This window comes from Pistacia vera, unplaced genomic scaffold (genome assembly GCF_008641045.1).
Source record: "Pistacia vera cultivar Batoury unplaced genomic scaffold, PisVer_v2 Contig503, whole genome shotgun sequence".
NCBI classification, from domain to species: Eukaryota; Viridiplantae; Streptophyta; class Magnoliopsida; order Sapindales; family Anacardiaceae; genus Pistacia; species Pistacia vera.
Window position 1 is genome coordinate 1,181,366 of NW_022196339.1, and position 23,303 is coordinate 1,204,668.

Sequence of the window (23,303 nt, forward strand, 5' to 3'; positions counted from 1 at the left end):
CTATTAATAATAAGCATAGAGACAAGCTGGACTTTACAAAGATACTAATAGCCTTACATAACTTCTTTTAACTTCTTTAATAATCAACACAAGCTAAGCTGGAGTGCTGAGATATATAAGTTCATGAACTATTCCTTTTTTTTTTTTTTTTTTTTTTTTGGTAACCGAGGTGTTTGGGCTAGCATACACACAAAACTATTTCTTCTAAACACACTGAGCTTTGAGCCGAAACATAGTTGTTCAACCAATGATAATGTATTTCTTTTCATTATTTCTTCTTAATCCGAATGGTTAATTAACAAAACAGAAAAGGTTACTTTGTTAGAATCTCAATAAATCATTATCTTACAAGAATAGTTAACATTATAACTACAATAATAGAAACTCAAACTTCTTGCACAACAATGCACATATTCAGTGCTTAAAAGCCGATGGTTTGTTTCCTTCTCAAATATTCATCGTAAGAGACCAACTTCCTTCATCTCTAAAAACCCTCTTGGTAGAAAATTGTTAATAATGCGCAGCTATATGCAAGTATATATATATATTTTTTTTTTTTTGTGACCGGGGGTGTCCGAGTTAGCTTGTGTGTATTCCAACTAATCCCGTGGGACCTTGAAGTTAACAGCTAGATAAATCCCCTCAGTAGGGACCTCTATTAGCAACTTAGATGGATCGAACTCAAAATCTCTTGAGTAATACACCCAAGAGTCATAGTTAACTACTGAGTCGCCCAATGGTTGTTACATGCAAGCATATTCAACCCCTCTCATATATCAAAAGTTTAATTATGATATTCCCAAATCATTTCTATTTCAGTAGTTTAATATTTTTACTAATAATTTTAACACTAACATAAATTCTTTAATTGAACTGATAATTTTTAGATTCTTGAACTTGAAACATCTATATCCTGTGGGTTACAACTTACTCTCTTGAAGATGAGCAATTCTTATACCGTACACAATAAGCTGTGTTGAATCATTAATCCTATTAGGCTTGATGGGCCATCAGTGGCCTCGCTTGATGAGGGTATTAGTGGGCTTGTCTTGGGTGGGCTTGCAAGACGGGATGTTGTATTTAGACAAGCCGCACACCTTGTAAAGCTATAGAACTAAATATAATAACAGTGAAAAATTTCAAAAACTTACTATTTGACAATTGATGAATAGAGTTCATACAAAAATGTATTGAGTTTCCTGTATTTTAGATTCACCAATATACTATTTTTCTTTTCAATCAAAAAGAGGCTGATGAATGGCAGAACTCAATACTATAACCCTTGTTGATGCATGATTTTGGACGCCAACGACTCGCACGTGAAAAGTGCTAAGAGAGTCTTAGAAATTACACGTGATGGATCCATGAGATTTGAATATGGAGCTGAGATTATATATGTTGCAGAAAACATAAATAATAGGCTAACAAGAGAGTTCGGATGCTCAAACAAGTGACTCCTACATCCACTGTTATTTTATTGATCTCTGACTATTTCTATGATATTGCCCATAAGGCATACAAAGATGAAGAAATACAGTGTTTACAGAGAGAAAGAATTGAGCTCAAATCTATGTCTAGCTCTCATATGCCCAGCCTCTGTAACGCCCCCTTGAGGTACGTAGTTATTGTTTCTTCTTTCGCTCTTATTTGAGTTGGTTTTTGGTAATATTGTTTGATTGAGTGTTGTGTTGAATGCTTGCCCTGAAATTGGTTGAAAATAGAAGAAGTTCAGTGTACCAAGCTTCGCCGGGGCGAAGAAGAATCTTCGCCGCGGCGAAGATGTGTTGAAACCATGGGAAAACTCTCTGGACAGTTTCGCCGCAGCGACAGAAGCTTCTTCGCCGCGGCGACATGCCGATTAAAATGTTTGTTAAGTTTTAGATATTTTCTTCCCTAAGGGCTATTTGACCATTCTACCCCTAATTAGCAGGAAAAGTGGGGAGTTAATTGTAAGGATTTTTCATGGAGAATATGTTGATATGGGGGTGTGTTTGTAATGAATCAAAGGATATAGATAGAATTCCCAAAGAAGAGTAAGGGCAAAATGGGAATGCTTGGGTATAAATTTCATTAAAAGGAATTAAGAGTTAGCAAACCCCTCATTCTTCTTCTCAAAAACGCAACTCTCCACTCTTGTTTCCTCTCAACTTCTCTTTCTTTTGATCAAGGAGTTCCAAGGGGTTTTTGAAGTGATTTGGGGTAGAAAATCAACCTAAGGCTTCCTAAGGTAAGGATTCTTACTTTGGTTGTGAAACTTTGTGAGTTTTAGCTTATATTGAAGTTTGAGGGTTTTTGTTCTTTTGGTTAAGAGTAGAGAAAAAGTCAAGCAAACCAAGTGAAAGGAAGAGTTGGTGAAGTCTCTCCATAACAAGGTAAGTAAATCCCAACCCAAGTTGAGATTTAAGAATTTTCTTGATTAGGGTTTTGATAGAAATGATGTATGTATGTGATATACATATTATATGCCATGTTTGGAGGCTTAAATAGAGATTTCTATGCCTTGTGATTGCTTATACCTTGCAAATATGAGAAATGAGTTGTTGGGTTGGAAAGGTAGTTTGAGATGGAATTGAAGGGGTATTGTGGATCCCTTTTTGGAAGTGTTTTCTTTGACAGGTTTTATGGTTATGTGAAGGGGTTTCTCCCCATTTTGGATGGTTAGAAAAAGTTTTAGAATCATTGCTATAGTAGAGTTTTATAATGCACTTGAGTTGTTTGATGAAATGCCTAATAGAGGTTTGAGTATGAGTAGTGAACCTTAATTCTTGCAACATTGCATGTTGGCATTTCATAAGTGCATTAGTGGAGATGAACCATCCATAGGCATTAATTGTGCATTGAGAAGTGACCTAAGAAAGAGTAGGAAACTTTGTGTATGCACTTGCTCTATGAGTAGAGAACTTTGTGGATGCAACTACTCTAAGGGTAGAGAGAATGAGAAGTGCTAGAGTAGAGTGAATGAGAAGAGTATTAGAAATGGGTTGATGCTTTGTGATCATCACCCAACAGTAAATAGAGACGGGTTAATGTTTGGTGATCGTTACCCAAAAGTCATGAGAAACGGGTAGGTGCTAGGTGGTTTCCACCCGATAACTATGAAAACCGAGTAGGTGCTTTGTGATCCCCACTCGGTAGTCACTAAGAACGGGTTGGTACTGTGTGAATTTCACCCGATAGTCATGGAGAGTGAGATGGTGCTGTGTGAGCGCCATTCGGCCGTGCCTCCGGTAAGATGAGGCCAGGACGTTTAGTAGAAACAGAAATAGAATCAGAAATAGTATAAGGAAAGAATTAAGGGTAATACATACGGGGACAGACAGATAGAGAGTTTTACTTACTGAGCATTATTTTGTGCTCACCCCGTTATTTTCCTTTGTGGATGCAGGATCTAGGTGTTAATGCAGTCGGAGGGGCGTCGGCAAGCGAGGAACAATAGCTACATTGTTTCCCCTGTTTTGTCTTTTAAAATGAATTTTTGTAAACAATACTCTTTGTGTATAAAAGACATATGACTTATAATGAAAAGAAAGTTTTGGGCCCAATTTTCTATTGTTATTATGCATGCATTGTACTAGTTTTCAGCAGTTGTTACAGCCTCCTTATTCGTGAAGAAAAGTGCCAATTTATACACCTTTGAGGTTAGTGTAATGAATGTTTTGCGAGTTGCCTTAACACATGGAAGGTTCTCGTCCATTCATTTCTTGAAATGAGATAGGGTTGGTATGAATATCTTTGAGCAGATATGGATTTGACAGCTAGTACAAAAAGACATTTATTGAACTGACATAAGCGTGACTTTTTAGGCATAACAACCCTCTTTCAGTTCCCCCTCTAAAATGCGCCGTTCTCCACCTCTAGCTCTAAACAAGCTGAGGGTTACATCTTCACCGAAGGTGGGTTTTAATCATCTCAATTTACTTATATCTACTTCAATATCACATGTATAGCTTTCATTTCTTGTGTATAATGCTTGGGTGCTTCATTTAATTAAAATTCTTGTTTGTACGTTAATGTATTGTATTTTGTTGTGTTGATATTTATTTGCTTTGGTTGATTAGTTAAATGGGTTCATAAATTTCTTGGGTTTGTTAATTTGCTTGTGAATGGCTATCATGTGTTTGACAAAATTCCCCGATGAGAAACACACCCCTACTCTTAATTATTAATTAAAAGTTCGGCCATGGTTTTGGTTGTCACAAGAGGAGAACCATGGATGAGTATGAGAGCAAAGAAAGCAAGAAAGCGGTTAATTTTTGTGTAAGATTGTCGAAAAATTGGACTCAAAGATACAAGTAGTCACAAGCCTAGGAAGCTACCAATTATATTTTACTAATTTAGTGTGGGAGCCATTAAAATAATTAAATAAAACTAATTAGACATGCTTAGTTGTTAGGTGAATAAAATTAAATTCGACAAGTTAACTATTTACATCTTCGTGACTAATTAAGATTAGATTCTTCAATTGCATAATTTGAACTATTTATAACAAATTGATCCTCGACTTTTTTATTAAATTGCCGAGCGCAAGTGAAGGTGTCTTCGTTAGTTAAGTTACCCTGAGAATTTTAAATTAATCAACAGTTCAATTTTGACAAATTACTGATGAGTTGCAAGGAAACTCCTTAGCAAGAAAGCTGTTAGTTGCCATAATAATCTCCATAAAATAGCAATAATGATGATAGTAAACCGTGCATCAAGAATTGACTTTGTTTCAGTTTGCGTTTTCTAGTAATTTATTTATTTATTTATAGAAAAAGAAGAAATTGAGTTATTTGTTTTCTTGGCTTATGTAAATTTAGATGTTTGTTTACTCTGAATATGATAGAAGATTTAGGAGAAAGTTAGGGTTTTTGTTATAGGAAGGATAGAGCTAGTGAGGTGACAAATGCCTAATGCTTGTAATTAGGATGAACAAACTGGAATGTATTCTTAGTATTACAGTTGAAATTATATAATTTAGTTATTTCTCTAGTCATGTAGCATTTGCAGCTCAATGCAGTTGATTTTTGTGATAGTTACTAAAGGGAGAGACATTTTGTATACAAGATGAGTAACTCTTCTGCCAGACAATCCTGAAAACAAAAAGCAAGATCCTTACAGCCTAATGAAACAACTTCCTTTAAGCGCAAGCGAGGAGTCTTTCAAAAAGATTGTGAGTAAATGCCTCACGTTTCTGTTTTAAATTTCTTATATTAGTGGAAACCACTTTTTTGGGAGTTCTATTGCTATTTTTGTATTTTTATTCATGTACTTTGGTGCTGCAGTGCAACACATGATGTACGGTTTTGGTGATTATCCTAATGTAAGTAATGGTAACTGTCTTTCAACTTTTTCTTTTTTTTCCCCTCATCAACAGGATTGGGACACTGAATTGTGTTGATGAGCAATCTCAAATTTAATAATTTTGTTTGTTATGCATGGAACTGTATATGCTATTTGATGAATATGTTATCTACTAATTTTATTTTGGTTCGTGTGGATATGACCAAACCATAACTTTTAAAAGTAAGCTCTATTAGCAACCTCTATCAGACCTGAATTAGCTCATTTCCCTGCATGCCCTAATTTTCATATGAAATTACTCTGATGTTTAAATTCAGCTAATCTAAACATTAGATTGGCTTTAGTAATCCGGGGACAATTTTTTTCTTCTTCTTTTTTTTTTTTCCCCCTTAGGATGACTTTTCTTCTTCATTCCATAAAATTACAAATTGCTTTCATTGCCATGGTTACTTGTTGTTCATTAGGGTTACTTGTTGTTCACTCAGTTGACTCTAGCCAGTTGGTTTTGGGGGATTTTGTGAATTTGGTAAGATAAACCCAGAAAATAGTTGGCAAGATTCTTTTCATACTTTTTGAAGTTTGCCTCAAAATAATGTGAAAATTGTTTGCAGTGTTTATTACTTGTTTTAAGTGGCCTGTAGCTTAAAACTTTTTGCAGTCCGCATAATCCAGAAACGAAATAATCTTTTTCAAGCCTCCTGAACGTATGTCCTGAAAATACATACCTGCATACATACACATATGTTATCCGATGGTGTATATTCTCTCTGTGAACAGGTATCAGCTTCTTAATGAATTGATGTATATTTCACTTGAATGACTATTTCATGCCATTATAATAATTCATTCTTCATTAACAGCTAGAGACCTTAGTCTCCATGTGGTCAAATTTTACTTTTACATGATTCATATGGAACTGTTGTTATTTTGTTATTGGAATTTATAATGATACGCATTTTGCTCTTTTAAATTTTATGTCTAGTTTGATGTATGTATGAATTTCTTGTTTTGTTTCACTTAGCTACTTCCAGAAACTTTGACACCTGTGGAGGACATAGTTGTGGAATATGTAACAGATTTGGTATGCGTTCTTTCTGATTAGTACTCATCTATTTAATTTCTCTGATAATATAACATCGTACTATATATGCCACTTTTTGTAGAGGCAGATAAAGTACTGGATATTGGCTCAAAGAGATGAAAGTTATTAGTTGAGGATTTTCTACATTTAATCAGAAAGGTATCTTTCATGAGAGCTTGTTTAGTTCACCTTGTTATTAATGGACAGTTGATTTTCCCACCTGGGGTTTTATATTTATTTTCTGCTTATCCAAAAAAATAAACTTCAATGCACCTTCATAAATAAACTTTCTCTAATAAAAATATCTCCATTGTTATGCCACCAGATGTCCATTTATTCTATACTGTAAAAGTATCTTAGCACAATGATTAAATTATTATCTTGAAAGATTTTAGTATGAGATATTTCCTTGGCTTTTGTGGGATATGGAAGGTGGTATAATGCAATTGTCTTTTTCTTGCTTTTTGTATTTGAGGAAGTTTGGTGCTTTAAAACTATACTTTTATGGTGTTATTGAAATATTGGTTGAAATTTTATTGATTGACCTGGTAGGATTTGCCAAAACTTAATCGCTAAAACAAGCAAGGAAAGATTTTGAGGTTGATGAAGAAAAACTGGCATCAACAAAGTGATTGATACGTGAGTCAGACCTACAATTTCAAACACAAACAGAAGCATGCCATGCAAAACAGAATCCGTGGATTGTTTGAAAGGGCACTGGCATATGAGAAAGTACTCTGGCTTTGGGATATTGTATATGAAGTTTACATTGTATGCAATCTATCTACTGCTAGAAGAAGGTTATTCATGCCTGCCCATGGTAAGAGCTTCTTCCGTCGATGAGGTTCAGAATGAATTGTATATTAATGTTAGGAAGAACTAAGCAGGTATGCAACTAACCTAGCAACACACCAGATTAAAATAATTTAGAAAATGGATGGAAATTATTTAATTTTCATATCCGCTTGTGCCACTTCCTTCTATCTTTAGTTATTGTTTCATCTTCGTCTTCATCATTGACTTGTTATGCAATCTCCTAACTTTGAAATTATATCTTGGAAAGCAAGAGGAAGTCTCTCATTTCGGGCTTGGCTTGGCGGTGACTCAACTTAATTTAATGCCTATGCTGCTCGGTGTCGGCCTTTCTAAGGTGGGCTTGTAGGTTTAGTGGTGGGTGTTGTTGGACTCTTTTTAAAACAAAATAAACGAAATAAATTCCAGGTTTTAAAAATTAGATTCATGGAATATTTAATTATTTTATAAAGCACATGGCTGATGGCTCATCAAACTCCAATTCTTGGCCACTGGCATTCCTATCAAATAAGTATTTGTATGAAATGATGGAGGTATTTTGATAACTAATAAATATTTTATAGATTTTAGCTTAAGAAATAAGTGACTAAGAGAGAAATTACACTAATTCCAAACTAAGCTCCATTTTTTTTTTCATCGTCAACATGCTTTTAAGATTTTGATAAATATTTTATTAAAAAGCACAATTTAATTAAAGTTACTATCATGTAGCAAGATAATATAGTGACTCCAGGGAAATATTTTTATTCTATTTATTTTACTAATTTGTGAGACCTTTTAACCTTTAATTTCTAAAAGCCAATTTCTTTTTTCCTGTTGTAAATTTTAAATAAGTAATATTACAATTACAAAATCTTCTAACAAAGAGTTCAATTGAATATAAAGTGATGTGATATTATTCTTTAAATGACATATCAATTAATGAGTTGTCTTTGTATATTCACTCTACAGGTTATATTTTACCACATCATTTTGTTAAATATTATTCATTTTAAATGCTTGCATTATTAGTATTATGTACTGATTGAGTCAACACAACTCTCTTGTAGAATTACAAATTCCAAATTATTTTTCCTTTTATTGCAAGTTGGTATGGCAGGGAACATGTTCTCTTTAATTAATTTCTAAGAAATTTCCTTGTAATAAATCTGTAATTTCGGTAAAGTTAATTGGTTGATGAAGTTGTTGAATTATCATATTAACTTGACCAAAACTTACATATTATGGTCCACCATCACTTTAGTTTGATTTTGATATTTATCAATCATTCTTGATATTATAAAATTAGTTAAGGATCTGATTTATTACCAATTTGAATTATTTGATTATGTAGAGTATTAAAGTAATTAGTTAACATGATATCTTTCTAAGAAATTTCCTAACACTTTGTCAATAATTTCAGTCCGATTGGTAGTTGCTTTCACATCTAACGAGTTGAATTCAATCATAAATCAGATATTTCATTTAAACTATTTTTGCAATGACGAACCCAAATAATTGAATTGTAATTGAATCCATTAATTTGTGTTTTTCTATGAGAAGATAAGTACTTTTTGTTTAATCATCTTTCTTGGTGGGGTGCATCACCTGGGAAAACAAACCAGGGTACCGTTTTGTGGGGGTGGCACCATTTCCACCATCTTTGTTCTTCTCTCACTCTCTTTCATTCCAACACTATTTTTACCTAACATTTATGAGCAAGTGTTTGCCACTTGTCCTTAATGGTAAATTTTGAAGGGAGAATTTTAATTAAGTGGGTGACGTTGTCATTTTAAATTTCAATTTTCAATCATTTACTCCATTTAATATTTGCTAAGTGGGGAAGTTTAAAACCATCATTTTATTCTAGAAGCCCTAATATAAAAAGGAAGAATCTTTTCCATACTGAGCTAACATTGATGAAAAGATCAATTTCATTATGATGATTATATGGAGCTTGAAGATGATATATAGTTGAAATTAAATAAAGAAGACAATACGACAATCTCACACATAGAAAGACACCCGATTTACGTATTTCGGCACATCTTGGTTGCACTCCCAGATGTGAGTCAAATACTAAAATAAAGCATAATAGTATTAGTCTAATACACTCACAATAAACCCAAACCCATTGTTACATATATATATATATATATATATATATAACACTTTTATTATTAGAGATAAGCATCAAATTAAACTATCTTTCATTAATATCTATTTTCAAAATATAATTGTTACCAATATTGAGCATTTAATAACATTCCATTTACTTACTATTCATATGTCATCCATGGCCATGGATATATTACTAACAAGATAAAGGAAAACTTGTTCATTTATGATTTTTTTTTTTCCCAATATAAAGTGCTTTAAGAATACTTCCTGCAACAGTAAGATTATTATTCAGAATTAGAAAAAGTTCAACCGATCTTTTCAAGTATACTACAACTAACATTGCTGGCAGCCTTCCCACAAGCACAATTGAATAGATAGTCTACTGGTTTACCTGATGGTATTGATAATGTTGCTAACGAGTCATTGAGGACTGTATTCAACCACCTCTAATGGTTGTCAGTTGGCACTCCTAGCGGAGAAGTTTTCAAATTTTTAAATTTTTAATTAAATAAGTATTTGTTTGAAATAATGCAGGTATTTTGATAATTAATAAATACTTTATATATTTTAGCTTAAGAAATAAGTAATTAAAAAATAAATTGCAACAATTCCAAATTAAGCTCGATATTTTTTTTTCATCATCAACATGCTTTTTAGATTTTGATAAAAAAAGCACAACATAATTTATGTTGCCATCATGTAACAAGACAATATGGTGATTGTAGTAAGTGAAATGATAAGAATATCTTTCATGTATCACAATCAATATTATATCAATTCTTATTTTATATATATTATAATGTTTAACTATTTCTTACATTAATCGTGAAGAGTGTTTATGCTTTAAAGTCTGGTAAATTAAGGCTGGGATAAAATTGAAATTTCGCAGCAGGGTAAGGGTAAAACATAAATCAAACTTTCTTGCGCAAGTGAAAACCAAGATGTATTGGATAAATATGACATTATTTGTGGGCTCTACAGGCGTGCCAGTAATTGTCGGAGATGCTTTATAATTCATTCCTAAAGCCTATAGGAATAAGATAAACCTCATATACAAACATCTCTGATCATCCCACGTCCATAAAATGATAAAAACTTGAAAGCGTGTACTCTTATGGTCTTACTGACTATTGAAATTGCTTAATTCTTACAATTTACAGAAGTAGAGTTTTTCTCTTAATTTCGGAGCAGAGGAGCTGCTAAGTTCAATGGCATCTTTATCATCTGTCCATCAATGGCGATACGACGCGTTTTTAAGTTTTAGAGGTGAGGACACTCGAAAAAACTTTACCGATCATCTATATTATGCTTTAATTCAGAAAGGAATTTTTACGTTTAGAGATGATGAAAAACTTGAGAGGGGAAAAGAAATATCTTCAGAGCTCATCACGGCTATCGAAGGGTCGAGGTTTGCCATCATAATATTATCAAAAAACTATGCTACTTCTACATGGTGTTTGGATGAACTTGCCAAGATTGTTGACTGCATGAAGGATAAGGGGCAAATAGCTGTTCCAATTTTTTACGACGTACATCCATCAGATGTAAGGAAACGGAGGGGAGATTTCAAGAAAGCTTTTGATAAACATGAAGAAGAGAATCAGGAGAAGGTGCAAAGTTGGAGATCAGCTCTCAAACGAGTTGCCAGTATCTCTGGATACCATTTGCAGGAGAGGTACTGATTATTCTCCTTATAGATTGTGGCTTTCTTAGCTTCAAATACGCATATCTACCAATAAATACCCTGGATAATTAAATAGTTAACAATAATTTACTTTTTCCGATAATTTGAAAATATCTGTACTAAAAGTCGAAATATTTTTCATGGAAATTTTATACATACTTTGGTAGGGCAGTATTGATTATTAACATCCCCATAAAATTTCTATTTCGAATGCAATTCTTATATTTTAAACATCTTTCAAAAGTCTTTTCAGTGGTTTGGTTTCAACAAAGATGGCAACTATTATATCCCAAGTTGAGTAATTATATCTTGTAGCATGTTTTGACCAGTATAACATATCCGTTGTTTTGAAATTCTTTTAGAAAAAAAAAAGTCCGTGTACCATATTCATGTTCCTTTTCGAAAAACAATTTAGTACATCATAGCTGATTGTCAAATTATTTTTCCTTGCTTTGTTTATTGCTCTTCTTTGTAGGCATGAAACAAAACTTATCCAAGATATTGTTGAAGACCTATCGAGAAAACTGGATCAAGAAACTCCATCATATATTACACGAGATCTTGTTGGTATGGAGTCTCGAGTGGAGAAAATGACTGCATACATAAAACCAGGATTGGACGATGTTCGCTTCATTGGCATCTGTGGAATGGGAGGGATAGGTAAAACTACAATAGCTGAAGTTGTATATGATATGCTTTCAAAAGACTATGATTGTAAATGCATTCTTCGCAATATTAGAGAAGTCCATGATACAAAAGGCCTGGAAGCTTTGCAACAAAAACTTCTACATTCACTCATGCATGAAAGAAATTTACATGTGGATGATGTTTCTCATGGAATCAACTTGATTAGAAGACGTCTCTACCGGAAAAAGGTTTTTCTCGTTCTTGATGATGTGGATCAAAAAAAACAATTGAAGAGTTTAGCTAGGGAGAGAGAATGGTTTGGTTCTGGGAGTCGAATCATCATTACAACCAGAAATAAACATTTGCTATCCCATCTAACTGAAAACATATATGATGTTAATGGACTGACTTTCCATGAATCTCTTCGGCTGTTTCATTTGAATGCCTTTAAAACCTCACGACCCACAAATGATCTTCTTGAGCTCTCGCAACAGGTGGTGAATTACACGAACGGACTTCCATTAGCTATTGTAGTTTTGGGATCCCATTTGTGTGGTAGAAGTGGTGTTGAGGTATGGAAGAGTTCCTTGGATAGACTACAACAATTTCCAAATAGAGAAATTTTGGAATCACTCAGAATAAGTTATGATGGACTAGAGGATGTGAACAAGAAAATATTCTTAGATATAGCATGTTTCTTCAAAGGAAAGGAAAAAGATCGAGTTATTGAGATACTAAATAGTTGCAATTTTTATGCAAATATTGGAATGGAAGAACTGATTGACAAATCTTTGATAACTGTTATTTCAAAAAACCGATTATGGATGCATCAGTTATTGCAAGAAATGGGCTGGGAGATTGTTCGAGAACAGCACCGTGATGAGCCTGGCAAATGGAGTAGATTATGGGTATATAAGGATATCTACAAAGTTTTGACAAAAATAAAGGTGAGATTTTTTTAAATACATACAAACGCATACATATATACATTATTATTTTAATAAAATCAACATCATTAATGACAGTTCAAGCTAGTAACGTCTCTCTATATTAACTATGTATTAGTTTTTTCTTTCTTATTTATCAGGGAACAGAAGCAATTGAATGTATAATGGTTGATGTAACTCACTCCAGAGATATGCGTGAACGAGGAATCATGGGTCTGCATGGTAAATCTTTTTCAGCCATGACCAATTTAAGGTTACTCAGCATCAGTAATGTTCACCTTTCCGAGAACCTCGAATATCTCTCAAGTGAGTTACGTATTTTCGAATGGAATGGATACCCTTTAAAGTCCTTGCCCTTATGTTTCCACCCGGAGAATCTCTTTGAACTAATTATGTGCAACAGCTGCATTGAATATCTTTGGGAGGGCATGAAGGTATTATTTCTTTATTCATTATTACTTTTATTACAACGCATGTGAAGTCCTTGCAATCGAGTTATTTTCTTGACTTTATTCTGTTTCTTACAGTCCTTTTTGAAGTTGAAAACCATTAATCTCAGTCATTCCTGCAACCTGATAACAACTCCAGACTTTACTGGGGTTCCAAATCTTGAGACGCTAGATCTTGAATGCTGTACGAAATTGCGTGAGGTTCACCCATCTGTTGCAGTTCTCACAAAGCTAACTGTATTTGTCTTGAAGGATTGTAGAAATCTTTCGAGTTTTCCAAGCGATATCCGTGGTTTGAAGTCTCTCAAGATTCTTAAACTCAGTGGCTGCTTAAAATTAGACAAGCTGCCTGAAAACATAGGGGAAGCTGAATGTTTGGTAGAACTAGATATGAGTAGGACGGCAATAAGACAAGTACCGTCCTCCATAGTACAATTGAAAAAGCTCGAAAAACTCTCTCTTCATGGATGTAATGGACAACGACCCCAAACCTGGTTCACTTTCTTCTTGTCATTGTTGTTACCGAACAAAAATCCAGATTCCATGTGTTTGTTGTTGCCACCTCTCTCAGGTTTAATTACTCTCAAAAGTTTAGATCTTAGTGATTGTAATCTTTTGCATGGAGCGATCCCCAATGATATTGGCTCCTTATGCTCGTTGGAAGTTCTAGATTTAAGCGGAAACAACTTTGATACCTTACCTCCAAGCATCAATCAACTTATGAAACTTGAATGTCTTGGCTTGGAAAGATGCAAGAAGCTTCAATTGTTGCCAGAGCTTCCACCGGCAATAGTTTTTCTTGACGCAGGTGATTGTACTTCACTCGAAAGACTATCGCCACCAGAAAAAAGCACTTCCTCAGCATTTTTCCTGTCTTTTGATAATTGCTTCAAACTGGTTGAGAATTACGGCAGCGACTTGGCAGTTATGATGCTGAAACTTTGGCTCCAGGTTCTCCTTCTTTATCTCTCTTGTGAGTCTGTGAATTGATTAATGTGAGTAGCATATATGTTGGTATAGTCCTAGTTAGGGCCTAGGGGTGTTCATATATGCTGAAACTTCGGTTTATGTATTTGAGTTTGTTGGTTACAAATAGAGATGGGCGCAGGGCGAGGCAGGGCCAGGGATCCCATTCCCCCTCCCCGCCTTGCCCAACTCGGATTACGGGGATTTTGCAGGGAAAAATTACCAACGATACCTGGAAATGCCCATCTCTATAATCATAACCAACAAACTCAAATTAAATATAAAAGTACCATTTTTTTAACGCAAACTTGTCGTTTAAAAAATATTTGACATTTTTTTAAAACTATTAATGATTTATGTGGCTTAAAATGTGCTCAATGGCGGTTAGTTAAATTTCTAAATTACCCAATTCAATAATTAAATTAAAAAATAAACTACATAAATTTTGTTGGTTAATAGAGTAAGTTAACAAGTTGCAGAGGTGAATTGGTCTTTTCTATCCATGAATTGGTCTTTTTCGTCTTAGATGATGTTTCTTCAAAAATATAAAAAAAAAAAAAAAAAAATCCATATGTATGGAATCAATTTTCCACTTCCCTTGGAGTTGAATTAACCGCACGAAGCAGCATAATTTCCCTTCTTTTTCAATTTCTAGTCACTCTGAGTCCAACCACTTTGACTTTCTCAAGTGGGGTATAATGATATTTATCTTGTTCGAGTACATTTTTTTTATATTTTATATAGATGATATTGATATTTTAGATAATAGATTTTATGTCAAGTATTAATATGACCCATATAAAATATCAAAAAGGTCCACTTGAACGAGATTAATATTATTGTACCTCAGTCGAGCAACCGGACTTGAGTGACTCAAGTTTTTGCAATCCAAACAATTCAAGTTTCTTCATCAATTTTCCAAAAAAAAAAAAAAAAAAAAAAAAAAAATTTGAATTTTCAAACCAATTTAAATTAGCGTATTCTATTTTTTTTTTTTTTGGTTAAACATATTTGCAACATTTTATATATCTTTTGATACTATATTGTTTCAAAAAACTATAATATTGTGCATTTCATTCATAAATCAAAAGTTTTTTTCATTTTCATGGAAACAATGATATCCATGTCATTAATTGTGAAAGATAGGGATAGAATGTAACTAATTTTTTAATTTGACTTTTTAAAAAGGGTCAACTAAGGGCCTATTTGTTCTATGATCTTAAGTTTGAATGTAATTAATTTTAGTGGATTAAGATGTTTCAGGTTTGCTTTTTTTTTTTTTTTGGCTTACATCTTAATCAATAAAAAACTTATTTTGTCAACAATACCCTTAATAGTTTTATATGATTCCAATTTTGACAAACTCTTATGCATTATGTATTTTTCGCATTATTTTAATTTTTATTCTTATAATAAATTTTAAAAATTACATCAAACAATATAATTAAATAATTATGTTTAATTTATATACAATTTTTTAATTTTCATATATTTGATAATTTAAATTTTCTTAAAAGATGTAAAATATGAAACTATATTATAATTTATAAGGACATATATGTCAAAACACTAGTTTTAAGATCCTTACCTGTATTAAAACATACAATTTAATATTTATAATCATACATTGAAAAAAAAACAAGCATGTTGATCAAACTTGTACATTCAAACTTCATACTAAAACAAATGTAACCTAAGTAAATTTCTCTACTTTTAAATCCGTTTGCTACAGTATTGTTTCACTATTTTTTTTTTTTTTTTTCAATTAAATTTGTTTTGACATTTTCTTAAATAGAACATTTGGGGTTCAAATAGTGTGTGCTTTTCTTGAAAGCAAAAATGCAAGGTATGATTGCTTTTGTAAGAATGTTTTGCACTTGAAAAATTAAATTTGAGGAATAATAATTTTATTGATTGAAAAACCCAATACAAGAACTTTTAGAATTTTTTAGGTTTATTTTTCTTTACTAACTTGACTCTGTTTGTTTTTGATATATTTATTTTCGAACAATAAAAAGATATTTAACTCTAGATATATTAGTTTATTGGTTACATCAGTCTCAGGACTAGACCTTGTAATCTTCCTAGCCCAAGTGTGATTCAGTTGGGCTTAGATAACGAATTACTTTCCAACAACTCTACATTTACATCACTATTTTATACAATTTTCATTACATCATGATGTGATATATGTTACAATCACACAAATTTTTAATTATTTTGAATTTTTAATAATATAATAGAATTTGTGTGGTTATAACATATGCCACATTATGATGTTTACAAAATGGTGTAAAAAATGGTATAAGTGTAGCATTACTCTTTGCTTATACATCATTACTTAGAGTCTTTATTATTGCAAACACGATCTCATGTTACAGAAATACTCTCGTGGAGCTTTTCGCTTTGACATTTGTCTTCCGGGAAGTAAAATTCCAAAGTGGTTCAATCATAGGAGTAATACTCCTTCAATAAAAATCGGATTGCCTCCACATTGGCTCAGTAATAAACTCATGGGAATTGCATTCGCTGTAGTATTTAATATCGGTGATCTTTCAGATTTTCGTTTCGAATGTGACCTACATTTTCAGAAAGGTTCTTTACATTCCCATTGTCACATCGCTCATAAAGTCGTCGAGTCTGATCATCTTTTGATGTTGTTTTTCTCACGTGGGCGAATTGACAAAGTACGTCTCGATATGGGTGATTCTACATATGTTAATGCTATATTTCGAGTTATAAATGGCAAGAATAATATGTTGAAAAGCTGTGGGATTCATCTATTGTACAAAGATCTGGAATATGTTGATCGTCATCAATTGGAGGAACTACGCCAACGAAACTATGATGAAGACTACGAACTCGACCAAACCTATGATGAAGACTCCGAGCATGAGCAAACTTATGATAACGTAAATAATACTAGGATTGCAACATCAATAAATTGAAAAGTAGAACTCATACTTTTTCGGTATCGTATTAAGAGCAATGTATCGCTTGAAGAATTTATTACTTTGTCAATTGTTACAGTATTCTTTTATATGTAAGGGTAAAGAGTAAAGCAGCATGCGGATGAACTAATATAACTGACTTCTAACAGTTTTATCATAAACGACAGTGTGGGGTCCATTTGTTTTCCAAACCAGAGGTGCAGAAGGCAGTGGAAGAATCAAGATCCAGGAGATGCATCATCTCTGATTATGAGGAGCCAATCTCTAAGGGACTAAAATCTTCCAATTTCATTATGGGTGAATCCAGCATGAGGTAAAGAATATATTTTACCTTTCACTTTGCTTAGTGAATTCTATGGTTTTTGTGACCTAAATGGATATTTTTCTCTTTAATTTTCTGAATGATTATATATTTGGTTCAAATATCATTTAATCTATGTGTTTATATGACTTGGGAAATCTGAGGTTCATATAGAGTAAAACTCAAGTAGATGTAATGCATTATTCATATTAAAAAGATAATAAATCTCAATCAGACATTGCTATTGTTATTGATTTGATGCTGATAATATGATAGGCTCAGATGTTTCGATTACTCAAACTAAGAGAAAATATTAAATTTAACTAAATATTAATGATAATAATACATTATTCGTTAATGTTATTGTGATTTTTTTATGTATTGTCATTGTCATTATTTTATTTTGTATAATTCTCAATTTTCTCTGTTATGCTGATTATCTTTCTCTTAGTCGCAATTTTAACCAGGAAATTATACTTAAAATGCTTAATATTCATTTGCATTTAAATTTGTATATTTACTTGTGTTATAGTTGAAATCAAGAGGAACAATCTTTCTGGTCATTATTATCAAAGAGAAAACATTTTTCTACATCAAATAACATGGATTTCAAATTATTTATCAAATTTAAAAATTTTAATTATTATAAAACTTATAATTTTCATTTTTTATGTAATTTGAATTTATATGCAAATTAATTGAGTCTCTTTAGATAATTCATAATATTCGTACCTGACTATTTGCACTAAAAGAAAAAAAGAAAAAACTAATTTGCCTTAATTAATCGAAAATTTGTGTTCTATTAATTATACTTAGGCCACAAATGGTATGCGTATAGTACTAAATAATCCAATACATATGGTATGGTTAAATTTTTGCATTGTATTTACTAATTGAAAGTATATGTAGTTAATATACATAAACTAATGCAATGTGGAAAGGTGAATTTAGGTTATGTTATATTATTTAGCAAATCTCATATTTTATCCTCTTAATTAATTAGTTAATTAATATTATTTAAAGTTTTTTGGAAAAATAATAAAAACTAATTAGTACAACACAAAACAACAAACCAAATGTGCCGTTACTATGTAACTGAAGTTCTATTAGAAAACATTATATATTGTGTATTTCTAAATTAATTGTCAGAGAAATTTAATTTTTGCTGTGACTTATGCAAAAATGTGTCATCAAAATGTACTCATATGAAGACTACAGAGTTGATTCTGATCCTTTTCTTTCTTTTTCTAATGTACGGTTTCGAAATTTTGAATAAGGGAAAGATCTTGTAATTTACAATAAAGCAATCTTGTTAGTGTATATATACACAGTTGGCTATATACATACATGAATTGTATTGATTATTTCTTCATTATATTTTTTGATCATGAAAGGTCTGGGGTGCCTCTGCTAAATGAGAAAGAAGTGGAAGAGTTCAATCCAATTACTAATGAATTCCCTGAAACTTTTAATGGTTCAACAATGGATGTCATTGCCACAACTACACAAAGCCCTGTTAACAATGAAGTGACTACTTCTGATGACGAAGGTGAACCAAAACTTTAATAACTTGAAGAAATCAATTGATCTTCTAATGGGAAAATCTATATCTTGCACTTTTGTTGTATGTGTGTGTGTGTGTGTGTATATATATATGCACACACATACATACAGAGGTAATTCTGATCTTCTTTCTAACCCTATTCTATCTAATTTTGCTCACGATTTCTATGTCTTAAGTTAAATTGCTTACAGTTTAGTTACAGTTTAGATGTATCATAAGGTAATTATGTTCGTTAATGTTCAATAGGTGCAGCAGCTGAGTGATATTTCTTGGTGATCAAAGGAATAATAGGTGTCAAAATAAGGATATGGTACGTGTATTTTATGCCACATTTTTTGGTAATAGCAAAAGTAATCCTAAGTTGTTATTTCTTAGTTTTATGCTTATAATACAAAAATCTCTAAAATCATTGATGAGTGTACCTCGTGAATGATACGTACGGGGTGGCTTTGCCTGACATTTAATGGAAAATGATCAAATACTTGTAACTAGGAAGCTCATTATCTGATTTAGATTGGTGTGATGAAAGTAGTTCTGAATGAGACTTCAGTGCTTGTTATCAATTATGTTCCTTTTCCATTTTTTTCTTTTTCTTCCCTTGTATGTTCAAAAGCATCTAAATCTAAATACATCTGAGTTAGATATATAAAGTTCCTGGGTTTAGAAATCTCAATTGTGATAGCAATTTTTTGTTTCAGGGTTTTGCGAGGAAAATTTTTGCTTGTTTTGAGGGTACTTTCTGAACAAGATCGAGCAGCTTCCTTTGGATTGACATTTTGACATCAATAATGTCATGAGAGTATTTGTTATTTTCTGTAACATTTTCTGGTAACACCAAAACCATAATCCTAAGTTGTTATTTTTTAAACCTATATTTATAGTTAGAGAACCATGAGCTACTGCTTATTCCAACTTAGCTTCCTTTGGATGGACATTATGTTCATTTTCTATCAGACTGTGTTAGAAGCAGATGGCCATGAACCATATATCTCATATTCCCTGAAAAGGGTTTGGGATCTCTGATAAAAGGTGTCCTGGAGCTCGCTAGGGTACCATCATGTCTTTTGTTGAAGAGTTACATAGTACCATGAGCTTCGAAGTCCATTCAAGGGGTTGAATGTCTATGTTTTGACCAAAATTTAACTTCTTAGCTTCTAACTTGTTGATGGATCCTCAGTCTCTATCTTCAGTTATATTCTCAAATCTGTTTGGCTAAAATATTATGTGTAATAATAATTGTGAATCCATGCAGAGGAGTTTAAATGCCATTGTTTGGGTTTTCTTCTTATTAGCTTAAAATTTTGGATTGTAATTTCCTCACACTGGTACCAAATAGGCCCCGGCTCAAGGGGTAGGCAGGTGAGGCACCTGCCTAGGGCCCCTCAAAAATAGGAGTCCAATTTTTTTTTAATATATTACAAAAATGAAAGTGGTCTATGATTTTTTATCCAGGAAAGGGGGGGGAATCCAAAAAGACCCAAATTTACTATAACACAAATAGCATACTATTTCAGGTTGAAGTTGAAGCACCGGCCACTGGAGATATAGAAGAAACTTCTGAGGTCCCTTCGACCGTGGAAGAAAAAGTAGCGACACCTACTGAAGAAGCAGAAGTAGTTGTTCATGAAGATGATGATGAAGAAGAAGAGGAAGAAGTTGAAACTGCATTGAAGGAGGAAAATGAAGAAAAAGAAACTGCAGCACCTCTGGTTGAAAATGAAGTGGATGAACCTGATGCTACTTTTGATGATGATGATGATGCCGAAGCTCAAAAACTTGAAGATTACTAGACTTTACTTAATATTTACGTTTAAGTGTTTTTTTAAGGCATCTTTAACTACATATATATTTCATTTTTATGCATGCGTTTGAGTGTTTGTGAATTCCTAAACAAATAAATAATACATCTTAATTATATTTGTGGTTGAGTATATATATATTATACAAGAATTTTAGGCCACATTTCCTTAAACTTCTGTCTTTTTTAGTTTTTTAGGTCAAGTTTTTTTTTAAATAACCTTCGTTAGTTGGAATCAACTTAAAATAACGGTTGAGAATCAACTTTTTACATATATTTCCACCCAAAGTTTGATAAAATAGTAAGTTTGTACCTCTAGTTTTATATATTCCAATTTGTACCCTTAAATTAATACATTGAAATTTCTTTTAACAATAAAAGGCTAAAATAGTCATTTACATGTCTCAAATTACTTAACCCTAATTCCATCCCAAAATTATAATACGTGTTTTAGCATAGTATAAAATTCTACTGCCATAAATCATGGAGGTTTCACCGAGCACACGTAGATTTTCTCACATCGATTCAGGTGACCTCAATAGTATCATTTGATGTGTCACTATCGCTATTGGCCCTTCAACAAAAATGTTGTGAAATTTTTTAATTCTGTTAAAAAAAACTATTTAATTATTTTTTTAATTAATTAATTATTTTTTTAATATAAAATATTTTTGTAATTTGAAATATTATACATATTAAAAAATAGACAGTAATGATTTTTAAAAAAAATAAATTGCCGCATACGCAATAACCCCAGAAGAGATATCAAACTTAATTTCTTACGCTTAAGCCGCGTAATTTGTTGGTTTTGTTGATCTCTGTGTTCTTCCTTTCAGTTAAGATATCGGCCACTTTCATCAATAGCTCGTCATGATTAACAGAATTCAGGAATTCCTTCTACAATTTGCATCACTTCCTCAATGCTACAACCGGGCTTATCTTTCCCCTTAATACTTTTATGTGGAGATACCTCGACTCCAACTCCAATTTCTTTTGGAACTTCTTGCATATTTTCTCCTAGTATGAAAAGATTAGAATTAACCCCAATTTCTTGTAGAAAATGTTAGTATTAACTCCAACTCCTTTTGAAACTTATTGTCTCTTTTTCCTTTGTGTGGAAACATTAGCATTATCTCCAACTCCTTTTGAAACTACTTCTCTTTTTTCCTTCCGTGGAAGCAGTACTATTAACCAACTCCAATCCCTTTGGCAACCTCTTTTCTCTTCTGTTCACGTAAAGAAACATCAATACTTATTTCAACTCCAATTCCAAATTCGGAGACTATTTCTCTGTTGTTTCCTTGTGTAGACTCACACCAAGTCCAACTCTTTTTGAAACTATTTGTCTCTTGTCTCCTTGTGTGGAAACACTACTATAAATTCCAAATCCAACTCCTTTAGAAACTATTTCTCTTGTTCTCCTGATTAGAAACATTACTATCTGTTAAACAATCCAAAGAAAATAATAAAAAGAGGAGGCTAGGATTTCATTGATATTGCACAATTCAATTGAATACAAAAAGTATGATTTAACCTAAATACAGAGATATATATATATATAGGCTAAACAAAGGAAATAATGAAAAGACAAATCTACCCTTAATAAATAATAAAACAAAATAACCCATATTTCTGAACATCTCCCCTCAAACTCACGATGCGGCAGCTACAAGCATCGAGAGTTTGCCAACTAGAAAACGAAAACGGGAAATATGTTGATGCATGATTTGGACGCCACGCTCGGCGCTGAAAAGTGCTAAGAGAGTCTTAGAAATTACACGTGATGGATCCATGAGTTTGAATATGGAGCTGTAGATTATATATGTTGCAGAAAACATAAATAAGGCTAAAGGAGTTCGGATGCTCAAACACGACTCCTACATCCACTGTTATTTTATTGATCTCTGACTATTTCTATGATATTGCCCATAAGGCATACACGATGAAGAAATACAGTGTTTCAGCGAGAAAGAATTGAGCTTCAATCTATGTCTAGCTCTCATAGGCCCAGCCTCTGTAACGCCCCCTGAGTACGTAGTTATGGTTTCTTCTTTCGCTCTTATTTGAGTTGTTTTTTGGTAATATTGTTTGATTGAGTGTTTGTGTGATGCTTGCCCTGAAATTGGTTGAAAATAGAAGAAGTTCAGTGTACCAGCTTCGCCGGGCGAAGAAGAATCTTCGCCGCGGCGAAGATGTGTTGAAACATGGGAAACTCTCTGGACAGTTTCGCCGCAGCGACAAAGCTTCTTCGCCGCGCGTACATGCCGATTAAAATGTTTGTTAAGTTTTAGATATTTCTTCCCTAAGGGCTATTTGACCTTCTACCCCTAATTAGCAGGAAAAGTGGGGAGTTTAATTGTAAGATTTTTCATGGAAATATGTTGTATGGGGGTGTGTTTGTAATGAATCAAGGATATAGATAGAATTCCCAAAGAAGAGTAAGGGCAAATATGGGAATGCTTGGGTATAAATTTCATTAAAAGGAATTAAGAGTTAGCAAACCCCTCATTTCTTCTCAATGCAACTCTCCACTCTTGTTTCCTCTCAACTTCTCTTTCTTTTGATCAAGGAGTTCTAAGGGGTTTTTGAAGTGATTTGGGGTAAAATCAACCTAAGGCTTCCTAAGGTAAGGATTCTTACTTGGTTGTGAAACTTATAGTTTTAGCTTATATTGAAGTTGAGGGTTTTTGTTCTTTGGTTAAGTAAGAAAAAGTCAAGCAAACCAAGTGAATGGAAGAT

General features: G+C 32.7%; 1 protein-coding gene and 1 pseudogene across 1 annotated transcript; both read left to right on the plus strand.

Annotated features, from left to right (window-relative positions):
• Positions 1-3,836: 3,836 nt before the first annotated feature.
• On the plus strand, positions 3,837-7,299 carry LOC116105692 (annotated as a pseudogene).
• A 3,186-nt stretch (positions 7,300-10,485) lies between these two features.
• LOC116105693 (TMV resistance protein N-like) lies at positions 10,486-20,556 on the plus strand. Its single transcript, XM_031392103.1, has 8 exons — positions 10,486-10,952; positions 11,437-12,535; positions 12,676-12,969; positions 13,063-13,935; positions 16,332-16,862; positions 17,069-17,214; positions 18,597-18,751; positions 20,219-20,556. The coding sequence occupies exons 1-8, from the start codon at positions 10,486-10,488 to the stop codon at positions 20,554-20,556; spliced, it is 3,903 nt and encodes a 1,300-aa protein (XP_031247963.1).
• Positions 20,557-23,303: the final 2,747 nt, after the last annotated feature.